This window comes from Cryptomeria japonica, chromosome 4 (assembly GCF_030272615.1).
Source record: "Cryptomeria japonica chromosome 4, Sugi_1.0, whole genome shotgun sequence".
Lineage (NCBI taxonomy): Eukaryota > Viridiplantae > Streptophyta > Pinopsida > Cupressales > Cupressaceae > Cryptomeria > Cryptomeria japonica.
Window position 1 is genome coordinate 29,760,164 of NC_081408.1, and position 22,780 is coordinate 29,782,943.

The following is a 22,780-nucleotide window of genomic DNA, read 5'->3' on the forward strand; positions in this document are numbered from 1 at the left end:
TCTTCCTTGAATTTACTTCACATGCCTAATATCTTCACTATCCAATCACTCTTATCACTATCATGTAAATATCTTTTGGATTCTGTATTACAATATCACTAATGCTTTTTCGCTTCACATCATGTTATTCTTCTTCATTGTGATATTTTCCTTGTTCAAGATCTATAAGATACTCTCATGACTGTGCTTTTTTAAGTTCATTATCACTTGATGTAGGTAACCACTATCTTCTTTATTTTACCTCCAAGTTATCTAAGGTCTAAATTTTCCCTTTCTTTTTAAAGTTCTTTGTCATTTTATGTAGGAAACCCCTTAAGGTTTATATAATCTTATTATGAAAATCCTTGTGATTTCTCTAATAATTCACTATCTTCTTTATTTTTCCTCCATGTTATCTAAGATCTAATTTTTTTCAAAAAATGTCTTCCTTGAGGACTATCATTGTTCACTTTCTATTGTCATGTAAACCTCATCACATATAACTACCTACACATTTATCAAGTCTAAGGATACATTATATGAAATTCCCATTATTATGCCATGACTCCTTGCATTTGTTTTGATCCTACCATGATTATCCCTATGATTTCTCCCTATTAAACTATCATGGTGAGTCTTTCTCAACATTCACATATATATCTTGAGGATTTATACATGAAAAGGACACTTCTCGATATATTTTCCCAAGCTTGACAATGACAAGGCTTGATAGCGGGATTCTACATCTCGCACAGGAAAACATTAAACAAAACGTTGCTTCACAAAATGTGTGCTCAGACTGACACAAGTTAGATAACTGACTTTGTGCACATGAAGGCCTTTAATCTCCAAGATAAATAACCACTAACAAATGATCCACATTTACAACAATAATATATTGCAATTGATGTGTATAATTTTGATTTTGTGACTAGCTTATTATATAAGATAGATACGTTCTTTCCTTTACTAATTATAAATTCTGCAAAATTTGTATCCTTTTTAGTGAGAGAATCACCTATAAATCTTCCTGCAATGGTGAGTTGTATGTTGGGTTTCTTTTTGTGTCATGACCTTTCCACTTAGGGTGTCATCAGTGCGTGCGCTCATTTTTTGAAGCGGTGCTGTCTTTAATGTTTTCCTCCCCAGCCAAACGCACAAGTGTATTTGATTTCATTGTTGTATTCATTTCAAAGACCCTTCAAACTATAAAACTAAATACTTACCTTGCAGAGTGAAAGCATTCATGCCCATACTTAAATATATATCCATGTATATATATAGATATAGATGTATATATATCAAATGTATATGTATACGTGTATGTACATCTATATAGACATGTATACTTGTATATATACACATGGATATACATATGCATAGATCCTAAAATAAATCAAACTAAGCACTTGTCTTACAGAGTGAAAGCATTGCCTACATGTAAATTCATTCTGAAATTTATATATCCACAAAAAAGTAATCATTAACAACATTATGAAAGAGCAAAAACCAAGAGATTGTAACAAGAAATTGGATAGTTTTCTTCTAGGGTGCAAGTTTTTTTACATTTTAGAGATCTAATTCTCTTACCAAGAACTCTGTAATGCCATTGATGGCTATGTTCTATTGCAGTATGCTATATACAACATGATGTGCTAAAAGAAAATGTCATGTAGTGATTTTTTGATAATTATTTTTTTGTAGGCTCTATTGTTCCCAACAAAAAGTATTTATTATAGCCATCAAATTCTTATTATCCACCCTGCATTGCCCATGCTGCCAACATCAACATCTTACATAGCCTTTTGTTGAAATCCACCTGATTTATCACATGTCGAAGTTGGCTCATTTGTCAATTTATAAAGCTTAAAGTATTCAACTAATTATTACAAGTTTTTATAATCAGTCAATACTAAATTTGTTATGATTTACAAAAAAAAAAATGATCTACTTAAAGATATGTTGTATTATTCTTCTATTTTCACTTTTTTTAGTAATGCATTTCCATTCTGTCATTCCAACAGAAACAACCACACTAACACAATCAAATTTCAACAATGGATAGAAGATTGAAAGAAACAGAGGACATTAACAATGTCATTGAAAGGATGTTGCAAGAAAGCAACAAGTTAAAGAGCAACCTCAGAAACATAATTCAGCACTATGAACATAAATCACCAAACCAAATAACGGTGAACCTCTCTACATCTTGTAGTGCTATAACAACCATACATAGTATCAAATTAGCGCCTTTACCAATACCAAGTACTAAACAATTAATTGATCCAATGGTTATTTTCACATTGGGAGACAAAGTATTTAAATGGACTGATACCGAGCTTGGATGGGTTGCTTGGGTGGATCCTGTGTTTTTGTAATTATTGATTCTTTGAAAAGTTACATTCATATTTTGATTAATATTCGAAACAAACAGATGCATCTCATATTTTGAATGATCTTTGATGAGATGAACTCATATTTTGTTAACATGCTCTCAAATATGTAAATTATAAAGTGATACTTTATGTTTTTTAAGCTTATCAGCATATGAACAATTGTCCTTTTGAATACGTTTCAATCACATTATGATCAATTCATTACCATTTGAAACAAAATTTAAACTCTAATAGTGTTACTCTATGCTCAGTTAATTTTGCTGTTCTTGTGCATATATACCTTTGATCAGCTTAAATCGTGTTGTGATTGTATTCTGATATAAGAACTACAAATCACCATGCTTATAATTTATTTTTAATTGTCAAAAGGTATGTATGTACAATGGCATCTTCAGCACCCACCTCTGAACCGATAGAGAACTCCACAATTGATAGTTTGGTAAGCTAAATTATCAAAGCTTTTCGAAATAGAAATCTTTTATGCTCTTTTTTTTGACAATACATCTCTCTTTTCCATACCATCCTTTTCATTACCACATGCATCCTTTTTTCATAGCATAGTGCTAAAGTAGATGAATACTCTATAGATAACATAGCTTGATTACATACTTTACTAACACATGCTTTACATTAACAAGTAAGCAGATATATGACCTGCTTAACATTAGAATTAAATCCTCCATATTCATATTATTTTTTGTAGGCAAAAACCCAAGAGTATGCCCCTACCCCTTTTGCAATTCAATCTATCAATGCTGGGGATGAGCTTTCTTCAGCATTGCTACAAGTTTTGTCATTTTAGAAAATGCAGAACAACACAGATGATACTGACATACATAAATTAGTGTTATATGATGGCACATACATGCAGCTCGCAATCTTGCCTTCTAAATATGCTACTCTGATAGATTCAGATATTCTAAAAATAGGTACAATAGTCCAGTTATCAAGTTATACATGCCAATACATATGGAACACAAGGTAGGAAACAAATTATGGTTATTAAATACAATATGTTTCATCTCTATTTAATTTTGCTTAAGTATAATTAATAGTAATTTAAAAAGAAGTCTTCTGTTTTCACAGGACTATTGTAATACTTAGTCTGGAAGTGAAACAAAGTGATTTCCCATTCTTTGGTAAACCAATATACCTGTTCAAAGAACAACAACCAAAAATAATGTCTAAGGATAGACCATCAACATCTAAACGATCTCTTCAGTTTGCTACTGAATTGCCATCCCCGCAAACAATGACTTCTGAAAATATAAGGCCTATCAAAAATTTGAATCCATACCAGAATAAATGGACAATCAAAGGCAGAGTTACTCATAAATGCCCTATTAAGGTATATAGCAGAACCACAAAAAATGGCCATGTGTTTAGCTTTGACATTGTTGACTATGAGGGGTGTGAAGTTAGAGTCACATGTTTTGATGAAATAGCTCAGTTACACTCTAACCGTGTGGACGTAGGTTCACATTATATTATTTCAAAGGGATCCATTAAGGAAGCAAATGCGAGGTACAACAAACTAAAAAGTCATTTAGAAATCATCTTGTTTGATGCATCCATACTGAAACGCTGCACCAACGAAGAACAAGCAGATCAACAACATCCTCTTTTCATGCCCATTAGTGAATTGTTTCATCTAACAAATAACACATTGGTTGACATAATTCGCCTTGTTTTATACATTGGAGATATCATTCCAATACACAGGAAAGATGGCAGTCAAACACAAAAGCGTGTTGTGAAAATTAATGATCTATCTAGTTCAACTTTTGACATCAACCTATGGGGTCCAATGGCAGAACAAAAAGGCCTCGAATTGAAAAATATGTTAACCAATGATAGTGTGGTTATCCTTGCTTTGCGTAATCCTCGTGTTGGCTATTTTAATGGGAAGCTTATAAATATAACAGCTGCGACCACATTACATATCAACCCACCTTTTACAGAAGAAGAACCTCTAACATTAAGAGGAAAGGACCCTTTTCTTGTTATACCCTTGGTTCAAGAAACTATCCACATAGATGAGAAATATACTGGAATGACTATTTCTTCAATCCATGAGAGGATGAGTGTCAAACCAGAAACAATTCAGACTACTTTGCTAGTTGTTCTGCATTTTGTAAACTTAACTGATCAAAGTTTCTGTTACGGAGCTTGTCCACTGATAGTCAATGGAAGGCATTGCAAAAAGAAATGTACACAACAACTTGATGATTCTTGGTTCTGCCCTAGATGTGAAATGACTATGCAAGATTGTAATTATAGTTACCTCTTGCCAGTAAAGTTACAAGATGCCACAAGTACTCTTTGGGCCACTGCATTTGATGAGGATGTCATTCATTTGCTACACAAAACTGCAAAAGAGCTTTGTGCACTACAAAATGATGCAACAACAACAGAAACACCTTGTTCAGTGATTAAAAGACTACTGTCACATCACTATTCATTCACACTACTGGTATGCATTGACACATACAATTCAGAATCAAAGATGAAAGTCACAGTCAATAAAGTCTCTCCTGTTGACTTCAAAGCTGAGTGTGATACACTACTTGCAGAAATTGGTCGCCTAAGTACACAGGCTTAGAGTTATAACGCATCTTTCCTGATTATTAAACTTTTAGTTTACAATACAATTATTACATTAGATAATTTACATATTTAATAGTTTTACAAATACAAACAATTACCTTTTACGAACACATGGCTGCTTCTATAAATATCTATATGTACATTTCTTACATCTATTTCTTATCTCTTTGAAAGTCTTTCCTCGTGACATAAGTTATTTTCACTCATGCTTATTACTTTTAAATCTACTGAGCTCTATGTTATTTGTAGAAAATTTATACATATATGCACATAAATCTTGTTTTTTTTTTTAATATCTATTTGTATAACTATACAACACCAGAATTATTCATAGTTATAGAATTCTGCAGATATACAAGTATACTTATATATGTACATATCTATATATAATTATTCATAGTTTTAGTCTTTTTGATATATACATGTGTAGTTATATATGTGCATATGTTCATATACAGAACTTTGAATTTTTAAATGATACATATATATACATGTGTATATGTATACAAACATCTGTATGTATCAGAAATTACTATATCTATGCATACCTATATTAGAATCATGCTTTTAAAAACAACAAGCAACTAACAAGAACAAATAATTATACACACACACACACACACAGATATATATATATATACTATAATTATTCATAGTCTTAGTTTTTTTGATATATTCATGTGTAGTTATATATGTGCATATGTTTGTATACAACACTTTGAATATTTAATTCATATGTATATATACATGTGTATATGTATACATACATCTGTATGTATCGGAAATTACTATATCTATGCATACTTATATTACAATGATGCTTTTGAAAAGCCAAGTTACTAACAACAACAAGTGTAGGCAGAAAAACACTACAAAGTCAATTTACGACTTTGCAAAACCCATACATTTCAAGTAAAGCACTTTATAAAACCCATACATTTCAAGCAAGATCTCAACCTCACATATATACAGTAAACAACACAAGATTTTAACATTTCACATAGATGCACCTGTATTTATATATGTACATAACTACGTGTAGAAGTATTTGTATACTTCATTTACATGTATATAAATATGTGTACATATAAGTTGAGTAAATCACAACAACAAAACAATAGAACAGGTCACTACACATACAAATAAACATCACAAAACCACTTTACATACAAAACTAATCCTCTAAAACCACATAATCATAGATCAAGCAATTTTCAATTCTCAGACATTCTTAATACATATTTCAAAGTTAGCTATCTTCAATTATGAAAATTCTGACATACCTCTACTCTCTTTGAAATCTTAGATATCTATCTAGCCTTGCCCTCAAGAAATTGATGCTATCAAATTGAAGAGAAGCCAGACCAATATAAATTACTATGCAAAGTACAGAGCCAATATCTCCAAGAAACGACAATTGAGACGTCATGCACTACAGAGAGCTGGCAATAACTCAGGAAATTTATTACAAATAGAAAACAATGATCTTGAGCAAATTAATGTCAATCAAACACATTCTACTGCTCCTGAACTTTCTCTGAAGACTCCTTCATTTCAACATGCATTGTCTAATTTCTAGAAAAGGATTGATATGTTGGAGGTCACAGAGCCATGTTCTGTTTGTAAAGAAATGTATGTGGGCATGAATATTAAAAAAGTCAATCACATACTTATGTGCATGAGATGTTGTGGTGAAAAAGGCCTCCACTGTTTCTCATTATCAAACAATATGGACCCAAGTGAGCAACCTTCTGTTTTAAAGTCTCTCTCTCAAGTAGAAGAAATGCTCATATCAAGAATTGCCCCTATTTTGCAAGTAACGCATGCAAGGGGAGGCCAATACAAATATTCTGGCCATACAATTAACTTCCCACAAGATATTTCTGAAATTGAAATAACATTACCCCGTCATATTAAGCAATTAGAAATTCTTATTGTCAGTAGAACCAATTTGCATGGATTAACTTATGATTGTTACGTGAATAGATTTCACGTCATGGATGCATTGGCTTATAAAATGAAACATGATCAATACTACAAGGATGTAGTCATTGATCTAGATGTAGTGCATCTATTGTCACACCAAACCACTAACATTACAGAGCTACTACATTCAGTGCATTCACTGCAAGACGAAATTGTTCAAGATAATTCAACTCTGCCGAATATTAACAATGAAGAACAAATAAGGGAGAATACTTCCTCATTTATCCCACAACTACCATCATCAATACCAGAACTTGATACCATAAAAACCATCCTACATCTAGATAATAGCAACAACAATGTTGTTGCTTGGCCACAAATTAGTACATCACCTATCAATGAGTACAATAAAGAGGGCCTCCTTTCCATGGCATTCCCAACACTTTTCCCTTCTGGAATGGCTTTACCACTACAACAAAGAACAAGGCATGTACATTTACATGAATATGCTTTGCACTTGATCAAATATTATGATCAAAGATTTGGGCAACATGTTCTCTTTAGATATTATATCTACAATCTTATGATGAGACATCGATCCCAACAATCAGCTGCTGTGTTCATTAAGACTAATCTAGAAGATAGTCTTCCACACAATCTTCATGGTCTAGAAGAATACTTACAAAATACACCCTCAAATGAATTACCAAATCATATCATGCGATATGCAGCCTCATTGTGTGGTACACGAGCATTTTGGAGCAAATCCCGATGAGACCTTACATCAATGATAGAACAGTTAGGTGCACCTACACTATTCTTTACCTTAAGCTCAGTTGATACAAAATGGCCAGACTTGCATAAGTTATTGCCAAAAACAAAGTCAACTACTGTACCCAACAATAGAAGACAATTTATTGAAAATTTAGTCAACAATTCACACATTACAACTTTATACTTGCACTTAAGATTTCAAATCTTTCGTGATGAAGTCATTGTCAAACAACTGAAAGCCATTAGCCACTGGTACAAATATGAATGGCAACACTGAGGATCTGCACATATACATGGCTTTCTTTGGTTACTAGAAGCACCAAATATTGATAACCTTGATTCGTCAGATCATGCAAGTATCCAATCAGTTAAACACTTCTTTGACCAATACATCACAACATGGAATCCACGTACTGAAGAAGCTCACTTGAATAGGCAATATATGCCCGCAATTTCAGATCCATGTCTAGCAGATACAAAGATCATATCCAGGTCTGATCCTTGTAGTGATTATACTAAGTTTCTCAATGTTGTCCTATGACATACAAAGTGTTTAGAGTATACCTGCTTGAGGAAAAAAAACTCAACCTTTCAATGTCAGTACAAAGCTCCTTGGCCTGAACAACATGAATCCTCATTGATATTAGACCACAACAATAACCCATCATACAAGCCAACAAGGAATGACAATCATCTAAATGTACACAACCCAACAATGCTCACCATATGGAGGGCTAATGTTGACTGTCAACCTGTCTGCTCCAAAAAAGCAGTTCTGCAATATATCTCAAAGTACACATCCAAAACTGAACAGAAGTCAGAAAGTTATAATGATATCCTGAAACACAAAGTTGGATCAACAAATTCAGATGATATAATTCTCTTAGCATACCAAAGATTGCTGATGGGAATTGTTGCTGATAGGGACATTAGCGCACAAGAAACTTGTCACATGCTACTTAAACTCCTATTGATATCTTGTACATGCCAATTTCTAATGCTCAATGTTGGTAAAAGAATCTTCCAACACATAGCTAATTGTGATGAAGGATCTCAAACCTCAATATCTTACATCTCAAACTACATGAAACAACCATCAGAATTAGCAAACCTAACTCTGCTTCGTTCAACCCAGCTATATACATACTCTGACCAACGTAAATCATGTAAATGGATGAAAAGAAAGCTACCAGCAATTGTAAATGTCTACCCACAACACAACTATTTACCTTTAGAAGATGAAAATAGTTTTGAAAGTTTATGTTGGAGTGAATTGCTTCTTTACAAGCCATTTCAAATCATTCCTCTACATATAGGGAACTCAGCTAAAGAAATTATAATAAATTGGAAACATCTTCAAAGTACAAATTACATCCGCTAGCATGTAAATGGTTTTGAAGAACACATTACAACAGAAAATGGTGAAGAGCTACAACCAGAAGACATTCAACAATCTACTCATGAAGATCTATACGAATGGGAGTTCTTGTCACAAATGGGAGCATCAAACAACTTTGACGTTGCTACTCTTCAAATGCTTGGTAGACGTGATTTTGATCTACACTTTGATTGGACTGCTTCTATACCTGATGAAGCACTGCATTCAAAAGCATCTCAATTTATTTTAATAGAGAAAAGCCAAGCACCCCGCAGCCTTGCCAACCCACATTTAAATGCACCTACAAACTATGAGCTTGCAAGAAACCAAATTATTGCACTTGATATCATTAAATCTCATGCTGAACAGAACTTGCATTCTTCACCATTACGGTTAATTATTCAAGGCACAATAGGCACTAGAAAATCACTTCTTATTGACTGCATACGCAGATAGTTAAATTAAAATTTAGAACATGCACAATACCCTTTGCTTGTACTAGCACCAATAGGTGTTTCCGCATATAATATCCAAGCAACAACAAGCCATGCTACCCTCTGTATACCTATTCAAGAATACAAACCCTTAACAGACCATTCCCTATTAATGTTTCAAGAGCAATGCAAACATTTACGTTACATTTTAATAGATGAAATGAGCTTTGTTGGCCCTCAACTACTCATTAAGATTGATAAAAGATTGCGAGAAGCTTTTCCCAGTAGACAACATGACTCATTTGCAGCTATCTCAGTCATTTTGGTTGGTGATCTTGCACAACTTCCCCCAGTTATAGATAGGCCATTATACGCATCTCACTCAATGGCACTGGCTCTATGGCACACATTCAATACTGTTGTGACCTTGGATATTCTATTTCATCAACAAGGTACAAGTTCTTCATAGATAAGTTTCGTGAAATGTTGCTTAATATCTGTAGCACAACACCATTGCAAACAAATTAGGAATCCCTCCAATTGTGGTCAACCCATGCTTTGACACTTGATCAGAATAACCACTTCAACCAACAAAAGCATTTGTTTACAACAAATGCAGCTTCAAGTGCACACAACATAAAAATGTTAACACAATTGCACTCACCCATTGCCCGTGCAACAACAATCATTACCCATCAAAGAGATAAGCAAGCACACCAAGAAGAACAACTAGCATTTGAAATTCTTTTTTCTGTAGACCAGGAAATTATGCTTATTACAAATTTATGGATAGAAGTTGGCCTTGTAAATGGTGCTTTGGGTCAAATCAAACAAATTGTCTATGATGCAGCTTCTAAACCACCTAATTTGCCAAAATATGTGGCCATTCTTTTCAAACATTATACTGGGCCTTCATGGGATCCACAAAATGCAAAACATGTGCCTATTCCACCAATTACTAGAGGAAACCGCACACAAATTCCACTAGCAATGGCATGGGGCATTACTATTCACAAATCACAAGGGCTAACATTAGACTTTGCCATAGTTGACATTAGCAAAACAAAGAAACAAGGCCTCACATTCATAGCACTTTCAAGAGTAAAAGCAATTGAACACCTATGCATACAACTAGCCTTCACCTACCAAAGGTACTCATGGTTGAAAGGTGCAACATCAACAATTCTACGAAAGACCAAGGAAGCCCGCTTGCTGGAGCTTTCACGCACAATAGAAGAAACATACCTACAAAACAAATAGAATCAGGTATGCAAATCACCTCTTCATTACATTTTCACATGTTGTATATCTTCTATTCAATGTATAAAAAAAAAACAATATTTATACTTTTCAGGATCAACAACACAACTAACGTCTATAAATTTGAAGAGCCCTTTTATATGTCCCAACTCTGTAACAAAAGGTACACATCTAGCACCCATTTCCTGTTCAACTATTTTATTGCTTTCAATAATTTTTCTTCCTGCTATTTGCCAAAATTACTTTCTCATACATTGTTATTTATCATAGGTTCCAAATGCAACCCAACAAAGAAAGCTACAAAATATATGAATATAACAATTACAAATATTAGCCACTTGTTCAATACATTTAATATCCACTAATGATGCTCTAATACAGGGTTCTTACTTTGTTTATGTTCTTTAACTGTTTGTGGATGTGACCACTTTCAGTCTGCAAGGCACCTCTTCCCTTTCACAGGTATTATGGTTTGTGAAGGTTAGCTTTCAATAGAGAACAACATCCAATACACCAAGCTCATTACTTTCAAGGTATGTAAACCTTACCCACTTGTTCAATAGATTTAATATCCACTACTAATGTTCTAATACATATTATTTGTAACACTTCAGATTTTCTGTGGTGTACTTCTAGGCTTCTTGCTTTGTTTATGTTCTTTAACTATTTGTGGATTTGACCACTTTCAATCTGCAATGCACCTGTTCACTTTTACACGTATAATGGTTTTTGATGGTATTTGTTCACTGTGTCTCTCTTTACAGTTGGTAAGTATTATACTATTTATCATTAGCTACCTTTTCTCATTAACATCCCTTTACACCTTTAGGTTCTTTTGATTGAATAATTGAGCTTTTAGTAAAGAACAACATCGAATGCAGCAAGGTCATTACTTTCACGGTGTGTAAACCTTACTCACTTGTTCAATATATTTAATATCATCTTATAATGCAAAAAAAATGTATTATTTGCAATAGCCTTAAGATTTTCCATCCTGTGCTTGCAAGATTCTTACTTTGTTTACGTTGTTCAACTATCTCTGGACATGTTCACTTTTACACGTATTATGGTTTGTGAAGGTTTTCAATTGGTAACTATTATTCTATTCAACATTAACTACCTTCTCTCTTTAACGCCCCTTCACACTTTCAGGTTCTCTTCACTCAAGAATTCATCTTTCCATAAAGAACAACACCCAATACACCAAGCTCATTACTATCAAGGTATGTAAATCTTTTCAGAATACAAAATACTGTTAGGTAGATAACTATATCATAACCACTTAGAAAAATTAACTTGCTTTCACTTCTTAAACCAAATTTAATTATTGATTTCAAAAAATTCTCTACAGAAAAGGTCTCTCACAACAAACAAATACTAACATGAATGATAGGTGAGATTCCCATTGTGCCATTTCACATTCCATGAGGTATTATATTACTAAAAATTACTACTTTTCAAATTTTCAAGGTTTTAAAAGTATTTAACTTCACCAATTTTACATGTTTTCCAAATCTAACTTATATAAAAAATCAATGATGCAGGTCTTTCATCATATAAATCACATGAAATTCAACAAAAGGCTATATAACATGCTGCTCTTACTAGCATGGGGGATGGAGGGTGGATAACAACAATACTCTAGGTCCAACAAAAACATTTGGTTGGGAATAATATAGCCTACAAAAAAAAATGTAAATCAAATATTCATGACATTTTCTTCAAGTACATCGTGCTGCATACACCAACATGGGGGATGGTGGGTGGAAAATTTTCAACTTTGGGAACAACCATTGGTTGGGTTATGTACACCAAAACTTTCTTACTGTACAATTATCTGTTTAACTTTAATAGAATTTTGTTATTCAGTTATACAATACTTCTATGGCGTGAATGTAAATCAATATACCTCTGAATATTACAACTCTAATACATCTACTAATATATTGCCTTTACAATCAGACCTGTCGGCCTCCTGTTGCAGGCACTCCCCCTACAACTGCTAGTTTATGGAAGTGGTAAACACCTTTTCCACTTCTCATTGATGACAAGGGATAAAGATAACATGTTTGTCCCTTTTAAGACATTTTCTTCTTGTGTGTTCAAATTGAGAAAAGGAAAGGAAAATAGCCACACTTAATGATATTGGAAATGTCATATTAAAATTACTATAGGTGCTACTAGTGGGTAAACAAGACATTCAACTATAATCATATTGGAAAGGAGGCTTCACAGACTAACTCGGCTTCTATGGTCTCAACTCCATTCCACCTTCTAAAACTTCACAAAGAAAAAAGAGTGCCAAGGGAAATGAAGAAGAGGATATGATAACTACTAAAAGGAGAATAAACAAGGCATTATAAAGGGAAAAAAAAAAAAAAAATTCTTCATTAAGCCTTACCTATTGGGAGTACTTTGCCTTTTTGAGGATTTTTCCTGAATCATTTCCTTTAAGGTCTCATAAGTTGTTCTTAGTTTTATGTTAAGAAGTTAGAGTGTTAGTGAGATTTCCACTTTTCAAGAGTAGATCATATGAAAGACCTCATGGAGTGTATCCATGTGTATAAGTGAATCCTACTTCTAGTGAGAATTAAGGCAAGGTAGTTATTCTTGTAGCCTCTAACTATTGGATTTCCTAAAAACCTAAATCTTAGTGTTATGTGTTGGACCATTAGTCTTAGAGAGGGCCATACATGGTGTACCCTTGTGTTTGGAAATCCTTTTGAGAATGGCCATTTTAGTGTTGTGATTTTACCTTTTGCTTAACAATGAGCTTGATCAATAATATTAAAGGGTGGTCATTTTCTTGTAGAAATTTTATTTAATTATGAAGTCTTCTCCTTATTTGTAGTGACAATTAGATAATAGAGTGTCGCAATCTATAAGGGATATTGGGTGTACTGGTTGGTTTTACCTAAACCATACACCCATAGAAGATTTGTTTTGTTGATTTGAGACCAAGACCTAGTGTTGGTGAAGTGATTTTTTTTTGGAAATCTCTATTTGTGAACAATTATGTTCCATGGGTACCTTTTTCCTTATGAATTTTTAATTTTCCAAGATTAATGCTAATATTATTGGGGAGGAGGTAAGAGATATATAATTTGGTATTTTTTCACACCTCATTATGTGAGATTATTCATATGGTTGTATAGCTTAAATATTGATAATTGTGCAAGGTTGCATTTAATTATTAAATATTATAATCATGCTAATAGATTTATATATTTGTATATGTTTTTCATTATCATGTTTGATTTGGCCCACCTTAGCTTTTGTGTTGAATGATAATGGATTTAAATTATTTTAATTTTCTCATGATTTTATATTTAGTTTCTTTCCCTTGTATTATGGAGCTAGTGTGGTATTTTATATCATTACTTGGTAATTGTGTCTTTTGAGAGAATCTCATGTGGCCTATATGGTTCCTATGAAGCCTAGAACATTTTCCTTGGACCATTTTAAAATTGGTCATAAGTAAAAGAAGTTACGCATCATTGAGTTATAAACTTTAGCTTGCTAATTTTGTGTGTCTTTGTGCATTACTAAGATTGCCTATGTTAGAATATCCAACTTAGGAGAAGTATGATGATAGAGTATGTTTTTTTATTCAACATGTAAATAGGTCGGCCCCAAGAATGAAAGGAAATTCCCCTTGAAAAGAACAACCAAGGAGTGCAAATCAATAGGAAGGTCGACCAAGAGCCTATGAACATCGAGTGTGGTGCCAAATTGATCCACAATCCAAGAAACCGCTCTGAAAAAGAAGAAATATCCAACTTAGCTGATAAGCCCAAAACTGTTCTGGAACCCAGAAACAACCAAACTAGAAGAAACGTCTCACCGAAAAGGAATCCAAATGGACCGATAATATGGAATCAAGCAAAAGACCTAGAAATTGAGAATATGATCTACAATGAAAAACAAGCAACTACCGAAACACATAAAATTGCACACTGGAGTGAACAAGAACTAAACTAAAAGGAAATATTTTTGGTTGATGCAGGATTGCTAATAGACGGGATGCTCTTGCACAATATATATATGTATGTATGTATGTATTTATATGTATATGAATATATAGTCCATATATATCATATACATGAGTATATATGTATATAAATATGTAATAGAATATTTAATATCCAAATAGTACTTATATCCATAGATATATTAATAAATACACAAACATAGACACACATAGATGTGTGTGTGTGTGTGTGTTTATTAATATATAGATAGATATGAAAGCACAAAGATCTAAACCTATCATAGAGATTCAATTCAACATTCCAAACAAGTGTATTCAAAACAAAACATTATGAAACATAGCTAATCAATAGAAGGTAACTTACCACTATACCCACTAATTTAACTCAAGTCGACCAAGTAAGATGCAAGTGTGTGATATCTCAATAGACACATATATAAGATTACCGAACTAAGTTCTTTTTCCTGAATGGTACTCTTCCTCCCTTCTGAAGGCTTGTTCATTTTCTACATCCAACTTAGTACATCACAACAATAGTCAAATGTTATTCACACACACACACACACACACACACAGTTCATCTTTAAATATTCAAAATATGACATTGATTCCTGTAACGTCATAAATTGTATGCACTTGCTAAAGCAGTACAATTTCACACCTAGTTTAGCACCCGCCTTGGCGCATTTTGCATTTGCATTGTATTTCACCTTTAGCACTTAATTAATCAAATTAATTAGGTCTAAGGTTCTATTTCATCATCTTCCACATCATAAAGTTGGGCCCTTTCATTAAAGTGTGCCCCTTTCATTTTATTCCTCCTGTAGCGTCCTAAAATTGCAACACTTGCAATTTCGACTGCATTTCGGTCTTCACGATGGCGACGCAACACACAACCTGAATGGAGACCCCGAAACTTGATTATGACACCAAAAACTGCATTTTCTTGCACCCTGCTGTCCCGGGAGGTGGGACCAGAGCGCCCAGCGCCCTGGTCCTTCAGGACCAGGGCGCCCAGCGCCCTGGTCCCTGGGTCCTATTTTGGGCCCGGTCTCTTTTGGACTTCGGGTCTTTATGTTTGCAAATTGGAAAATTATCTTTCCTGGTCGGCCTAAGGTCGGGAAAATCAGTCTATCAGCCCTAATTGACAAGTATATAAACTACATTTTCCTCTTTCATTCGATATGATGGAAAAGGCGTGGAAATTATACTCAAGCATTCAAGCATTCAAGCATTCCTTCAAGCAATTGATCATTCTAAGTCTCCATTCAAGGCTAAGTGTTGCATTCAAGACAAGGATTCAACCATTGAAGAGGAGATCACATAATACATGCTACATACAACATACAACAATACAACAAACAACAACATCTATACCTTCGTACATAAGGATACAAACATCCTTACAACAAGGTATTAGTACTTGTTTTACATTACATTTACAGCAAATTTCTCATTTCTTGGTTAATTCCAAAACTGGGGTTTGACCTAAAGGCAAACCCCTAATCCCTAACCCCCTAATCGTCTTCACTTTTCTGTGTGTAGGTTGCAGGTACGCGGCCGAAATTGAAGATCTGGAATCCTTGTGCAGAGACGAACAGATCCCCCTTCGTTTCGTGGATTTTTCGGAGGACCGTGGCGCTCGGGCGCCATCGTCCCAACAACTTTTGCTCAAATTTGCAGGACAACGCCGTATCGACATTTTACTGCTAATTCCAGGTCCGCAGCTTCATACTATATCCCTAACTCAGTTTATAAGCGAATCTTTATCACTTTCTATGCATTCCTAGCTTAATTCCCTTATCAACATTCTTTACAAAAGAGGGTAGCCTTGCTGTCTTAACCCTTGAAACGCATTTAGCATCCAATCTTGCCTTGTGTGGGATTGGATCTTGTGGGTTTCAACCCCTCTTTTGAATGTAAAGTCTCTCCCCTAAGTGAAAACCATCAACCCTAGCGAACCTCCCTTCTCTCTCCTCGGAGTTGGAAGAGGGGAGGGCAACTAGGGTTCGATAGCGATTTTCCGCTTTACATTTTGGTGAACCCGACGTGAACATCCTTTCTGATTATTCATGCTTAGATCTGAAAATTGGATTCCTTGATTACATTTCCATGTTTGATCTTTTGCAAAATTTTAGAGGTTAATTGCATAAAAACCCTAAATTTTCTTTTTAGTAATTAAGCTTGTGAAATGTCTAAATGTTAATGCTTGTTTCAGATCTGCCCTTCTATTACAAATTATCAATTCATATTTGTGCTTTAATTCTGAAAATTAAGTGGTTAAGTGTCAAAACCCTAATTTTTGAAACCCTCTTGATTCAACCTTTGTTCGACAATTTCACTGATCAAAACATCTCCAAATCAGCTGTAACTTTGGATTCCGCAATAAAATCACAATATCTTTCATCCCTGAAAATTTGGAAAAAAGTTGCGAGGACCGTGTGCACTCCGAGTGCCATCGTCCCCGACATTTTTTCCGAAATTTCGGGAGTGAGATCTTACTGTATTTTCCTGCTAAAATCCAGAATTTTGGCTGATTTTATCAATTTTAACACCTTCAAAATTAAAGTCAAAGTTGGTCTAGGGATTGCTTGGATTAACACTTCTAATCATTCAAAAAATCATTGAAATTGAAATTTTGTGTCAAAATTGTGTTCTTACTGTCCTAAATCTGAAAAGTGTGTTAACATTCATTCGAAATTTCAGTGCTTTATTCAAATTCTTACAATTTGTGACTTTTGAAATTAAGTGCTTAATTACAACAACTTTAATTTCCGCTTTCAAAATTGAATTTTGCGTGAAATTGAGTCAACTTTTGAATTTCAAAACTTGCATTGCTTTCGGTATTCCCTCTAAAATCATAAAATTCAAAATTTCAGTTTCCCTCTCTTTTTCAAAATTCAAATTTTTGCATTTTTCGACAATCTTGGTAGGGTTCAAATTTCGAGATTGCAACTTTAATTTGGCCTATCTACAGATTGTAAAATCACTCAATTTTTTTAGATTAGCTCTAAAATCATCATAACTTTCATCCCTGCGAATTTCGAAAAAAGTTGCTGGGACCGTGTGCACTCCGAAGCGCCACGGTCCCTGACATTTTTTCTGAAATTTCGGGAGATTGTCCTGATTGTATTTAACAGCTTAAATCTGGAAGATTGGCTGATTTTACTGAAAATTGCTACCTCTAAATTCAAAATTTTCTCTCTCTCTCTAGTGCATGAGTTTTACAACAATAAGCCCTACTTACACTATTCCCGTTAGACGAAGCCGTAGAATTAAGTCTTTCCGAGGTTTAACTACTGAGGAGATGGAACCTAATTTGAATAGCCTTTTTAATGAGGACATGGGTAATTCCTCTGATCCTCTTAATGATGAAGAAGCTCTCCATGAGGTTTCTGAAGAACAACTTTCAAAATTGGATAACCAATTTGATGATTTTCGACAATGGATGTCTCAAGAATACCCTGATAGTCAAGCTCTTCCTTTAATTGAGGGTCTAAAACGTATGCTTCAAAGTGATAAGAATGGAATTGATATTTTGCGTGGTATTTCACACATTGTGAATTTGAATGTGATGCCTATGAAGAGTTGTGCTGAAAATTTGGGTTATACACAACCTCCTACTCAAGTCAATCATTCTATTCCTTTGATGACTTCTATTGCTAGCGTACCTACCTTTACATCAAACATAATGGCTACTTCTACACAAGACATTCCTCCTGTGATCACTAGTCATGGGGGCAACCCTTCTTCTTCAATTAACCCTCTTCCTTCATTTAATCCGACTTCTTCATTCATTCCTTCAATGAGTGTCCCTATTATATCTCCACAAATGAACATGACGCAAGGGGGCAATTCGTTTAACCATTCCATTCCTCCTTGTAGTGTTCCTCCTGTCCAATCATCTCCTATGACTAATTATCATAGAGTCCCACCACCTTACTCTTTACCTTCTTTCAATAACATAACACCTCCATCTCAATCTAACACATCTAATATGAATTCTTTGACTGAAGCGACCATTAACAATCTTGCAACAACTGTCTCTTCTTTACAGCAACAAATTGCCTCTATGAATCAATCTAAGTTTAGTGTGCCCACATTTGATGTTGCGAGCCCACTTTCTCTTGACATTGTTCGAGCTATCCCTCCTAAACATGTTGAAATCCCGCATTTGGAGCTTTATAGTGGTAAAGGTGATCCTCTAACACATGTTAAGACTTTTCAAACAATATGTACTGATTTTGCTTATGACCAAAGGTTGCTTGCAAAACTGTTCACTAGAACATTAAGAGACAAAGCCCTACAATGGTATTGCTCGTTGCCTTCTTATTCTATTACTTCTTTCAAACAACTTGCAAATGCTTTCATTCAACAATTTCAAAACAATATAAGTCCTAAAGTTACTTTGATTGATTTAATGCATTGTAAACAAGGTGTTAAGGAAAAAGTGACTGATTTCATTGGTAGATATAAGCATTTGTATGCTCAAATTTCCTTTCCAGTGCCTGACAATGATATTCAAAGAATCTTTATTTCTAATTTACAAAAAGATATTCGAGACAAACTTCTGTTTTCTGAGTTTACTTCTTTCCAACAGTTGTGTGCAACTCTTCACAATTATCAACTGACTGTGAGTCAAATGGAACAATCACATCCTATGGCTCCGAGTGATAAGGGTGATAGTAGTCAACAACCATTTGGGAAGTTTAAACCAAACAGAGAGTCCATTAAATTCAATGAAAACATCATCAACAACAATGTGAATGCAGCATCAGGTGTGTCTCCTATTTCTAAGTTTTTCAAGAGAGAAAGAAAGTTTACTCCTTTGAATGAATCATTGCATAGTATTATGAATAAGTTATTGGAACAAAATGTGCTTACTCTTCCTCCTATAAGGCAAATTGATCCTGCAAAGATTAATTCACCCTATTTTGATAACAAATCTTTTTGTCAATTTCATCGTCAACCTGGGCATGATACTGAAAAATGTTTTGCTTTAAAGGGGAAAATTCAAGATTTGATTGATAATAATACTATCTCTGTTTCTGGTGTGAATGATAAAGGCAATACATCTGTAGCTCCTCCTAACCAAAATATTCAGATTTTCACTGATCCATTGCCTTCTCATACTTCTAATGCGATTGATACTACTGATTCCTCTGTCTCATCTGATGGTCTTGTGTCTATGACTCCAAATGTGATTAACTTTGTAGAGCAGCAGAAAATCCCTAAAGAACTTTCCATCACCTTTGATTCTAGCGAAACTATCAGGGCACCTGATGGTCCTTTATATATAGTTGCAAAAGTCAAGAACACACCTTGCCGTGGAGTGCTTATTGATCCTTCTTGTATGGTTAATGTCATTACTGAAGAATTTCTTTTTACTTTGCAATTGAATCAAGTTATCTATGACAAAACAGATGTGGTTGTGAAACTATTTGATGCATTTTCTTCTCCTGCAATTGGTTCTATTACATTACCTATTGAGGTCCATAACAAATCCCTTGATGTGGACTTTGCTATTATTCCATCTTCCGAACAATTTCATGTGAAGCTAGGCTATCCTTGGCTATCTTCCATGAAAGCTATTGCTTCTCCTATTCACAAGTGTTTGAAATTTCCCCATAATGGTGAAGTTGTTACTGTCAATCATAGTCTCTTTAAACCAGCTGAAAGAACCTGTAGTGTTCCTATTGATTATTTTTGGCCTAAACAATTCCAATCTCTTCCTCCATGAAGTGATCATCTTTTCAAATCTTATCAAAAGTGGAAAACAGATATGATCCTATCTCTAAGTGAACCTAGAACACCCAAACTTGACATTCCTATCATTTTTGAGAAGGAAGTTCTTCCTTTGAAAGATAAAACTAATGTCTTTCCTCAAGAAGATTCCCAACGCATTCCTATGGATGTGACTATGCCTATGATTAATAAACTTCCTAAAAGTAGACCTATACCTCCTCGTCATGATGGACTTGGTCTCCTTCCTAAACCAAATATTCCCCTTATATGGAGCAGTTCCTCCTCCTTCCTCTTATGGAGAGAAGAGACCTTCCTCTTCTCCTATTATTCAACCTAAGAGACCACAACCTAAACACCCAAGTGATAAGGATGAGAACATTCCTCCTCCTCAATCTCCTAATCTTCCTACTAAGACTAGACGAAATCATTCTGCACGTGAACGCCGACGAAAGCGTCGTCTTAGAGCTCAAACTTTGCAATCCCCAAAAACACCTTCAACAAGCATTATTCCATTTTCTCCTCAGCCGACGATTGAGCCGAAATCTCCTGAACATAAGATGCATGATGGTCTTGATCCTGTGTGAGTTAAAGATCCTATTTTTATAAATCTTGATGATGATATGGATGAAAATGTTATTCATGATGAAAATATTACTCCTGTTGATTCTGATAGTGAATATGAACTTGTTGATATTGATAACCATTTATCTAATGAATTTTCTAAAGCACTTATCCTAGCTCCTAGACAAGAACAACGTGGCTTGGAACATGAACATAGCCCTTGTTTGGATCTTGTGATAGCTCCATCTGCTGTGTCGAATGTTCCTCCTCTAGCGTGTTCCCTGCCTTCCCGAAACATTGATCAGCAAGATCGGGGGGTAGATGACATGCTAGACTAGTTCATTAGCATAGCAGATTCTCTCCTCCTCTCTTTTGTTACTTCTTCTATATGTTATTCTCATTCTTCTTTTTGTTGTCCTTAGTGTTGTCTACTTGAGGACGATGCAAAGCATTGAGATCTCTCGATCTCTTTCATGTTGACTCAAAAGACACATGTGTTCCCTTCTTCTAGGTGACCTTCCTTGATTGGGAAATGAAGAACAATTATGCATACATACATATGATATACATGAATTATCATACAGCATACTGACCCTGAGGAAAGCGAAGTCACCTCATGCTTTGTGTTTTGTGTCTATTATCCTTGGGTTTATCTCACACTTGGGGGCTAAATCCTTGCGATAACGTGCTCCTTTCCTTTCTCATTTCTTATGTGTATCACTACGTTAAAACAATCACCCCCGTTGAGGCGTGTGTGATCGCTTTAACGTAGGGGGGCATACACCCTGTCTATCTCTTCAGGATACTTGAAAATTTCTTGGCGAACTTAGCTTTGCCTTGAAAATTTTTGGTATTTCTTTTACATGACTCATAGTGAGGGAACCTTACTACTGACAGTCATGGTTATCCCTCGTGATCTTCCCTTTTACTGTGTCAATCGAAGTCACAAGATCCTTAGTCCACTGGGGGCTTGGTGTATCTTGCCTCCTTGACGTGGTGAAAGTCTTTCAATGTTGTTTCCTTGTACTTTACCAGAAGTATGAGCGTACGCTTATACTCCCGCTAAAGTGGGGGCTAAATGTAGCATCCTAAAATTGCGACACTTGCAATTTCGACTGCATTTCGGTCTTCATGATGGCGACGCAACACGCAACCTGAATGGAGACCCCAAAACCTGATTATGACACCAAAAACTGCATTTTCTTGCACCCTGGCCTGAACCTCCTTTGCACCCTGCTGTCCCGGGAGGTGGGACCAGAGCGCCCAACGCCCTGGTCCTTCAGGACCAGGGCGCCCAGCGCTCTGGTCCCCCAGGACCATGGCGCCCAGCGCCCTAGTCCCTGGGTCCTATTTTGGGCCTGGTCTCTTTTGGACTTCGGGTCTTTATGTTTGCAAATTGGAAAATTATCTTTCCTGGTCGGCCTAAGGTCGGGAAAATCAGTCTATCAGCCCTAATTGACAAGTATATAAACTACATTTTCCTCTTTCATTCGATATGATGGAAAAGGCGTGGAAATTATACTCAAGCATTCAAGCATTCAAGCATTCCTTCAAGCAATTGATCATTCTAAGTTTCCATTCAAGGCTAAGTGTTGCATTCAAGACAAGGATTCAACCATTGAAGAGGAGATCACATACTACATGCTACATACAACATACAACAATACAACAAACAACAACATCTATACCTTCGCACATAAGGATACAAACATCCTTACAACAAGGTATT

The 22,780-nt window shown here is 34.9% G+C and overlaps 1 protein-coding gene across 1 annotated transcript; it reads left to right on the forward strand.

The window, feature by feature from the left end:
- Positions 1–3,555: 3,555 nt before the first annotated feature.
- LOC131874862 (replication protein A 70 kDa DNA-binding subunit A-like) lies at positions 3,556–4,977 on the forward strand. The gene has a single exon (XM_059218790.1). The coding sequence runs from the start codon at positions 3,556–3,558 to the stop codon at positions 4,975–4,977; it is 1,422 nt and encodes a 473-aa protein (XP_059074773.1).
- The last annotated feature ends 17,803 nt before the right edge of the window (positions 4,978–22,780 follow it).

Coding starts and splice junctions, on each gene's coding strand:
- LOC131874862 (XM_059218790.1), top strand. CDS start 3,556: ATGTCTAAGGATAGACCATCAACATCTAAACGATCTCTTCAGTTTGCT.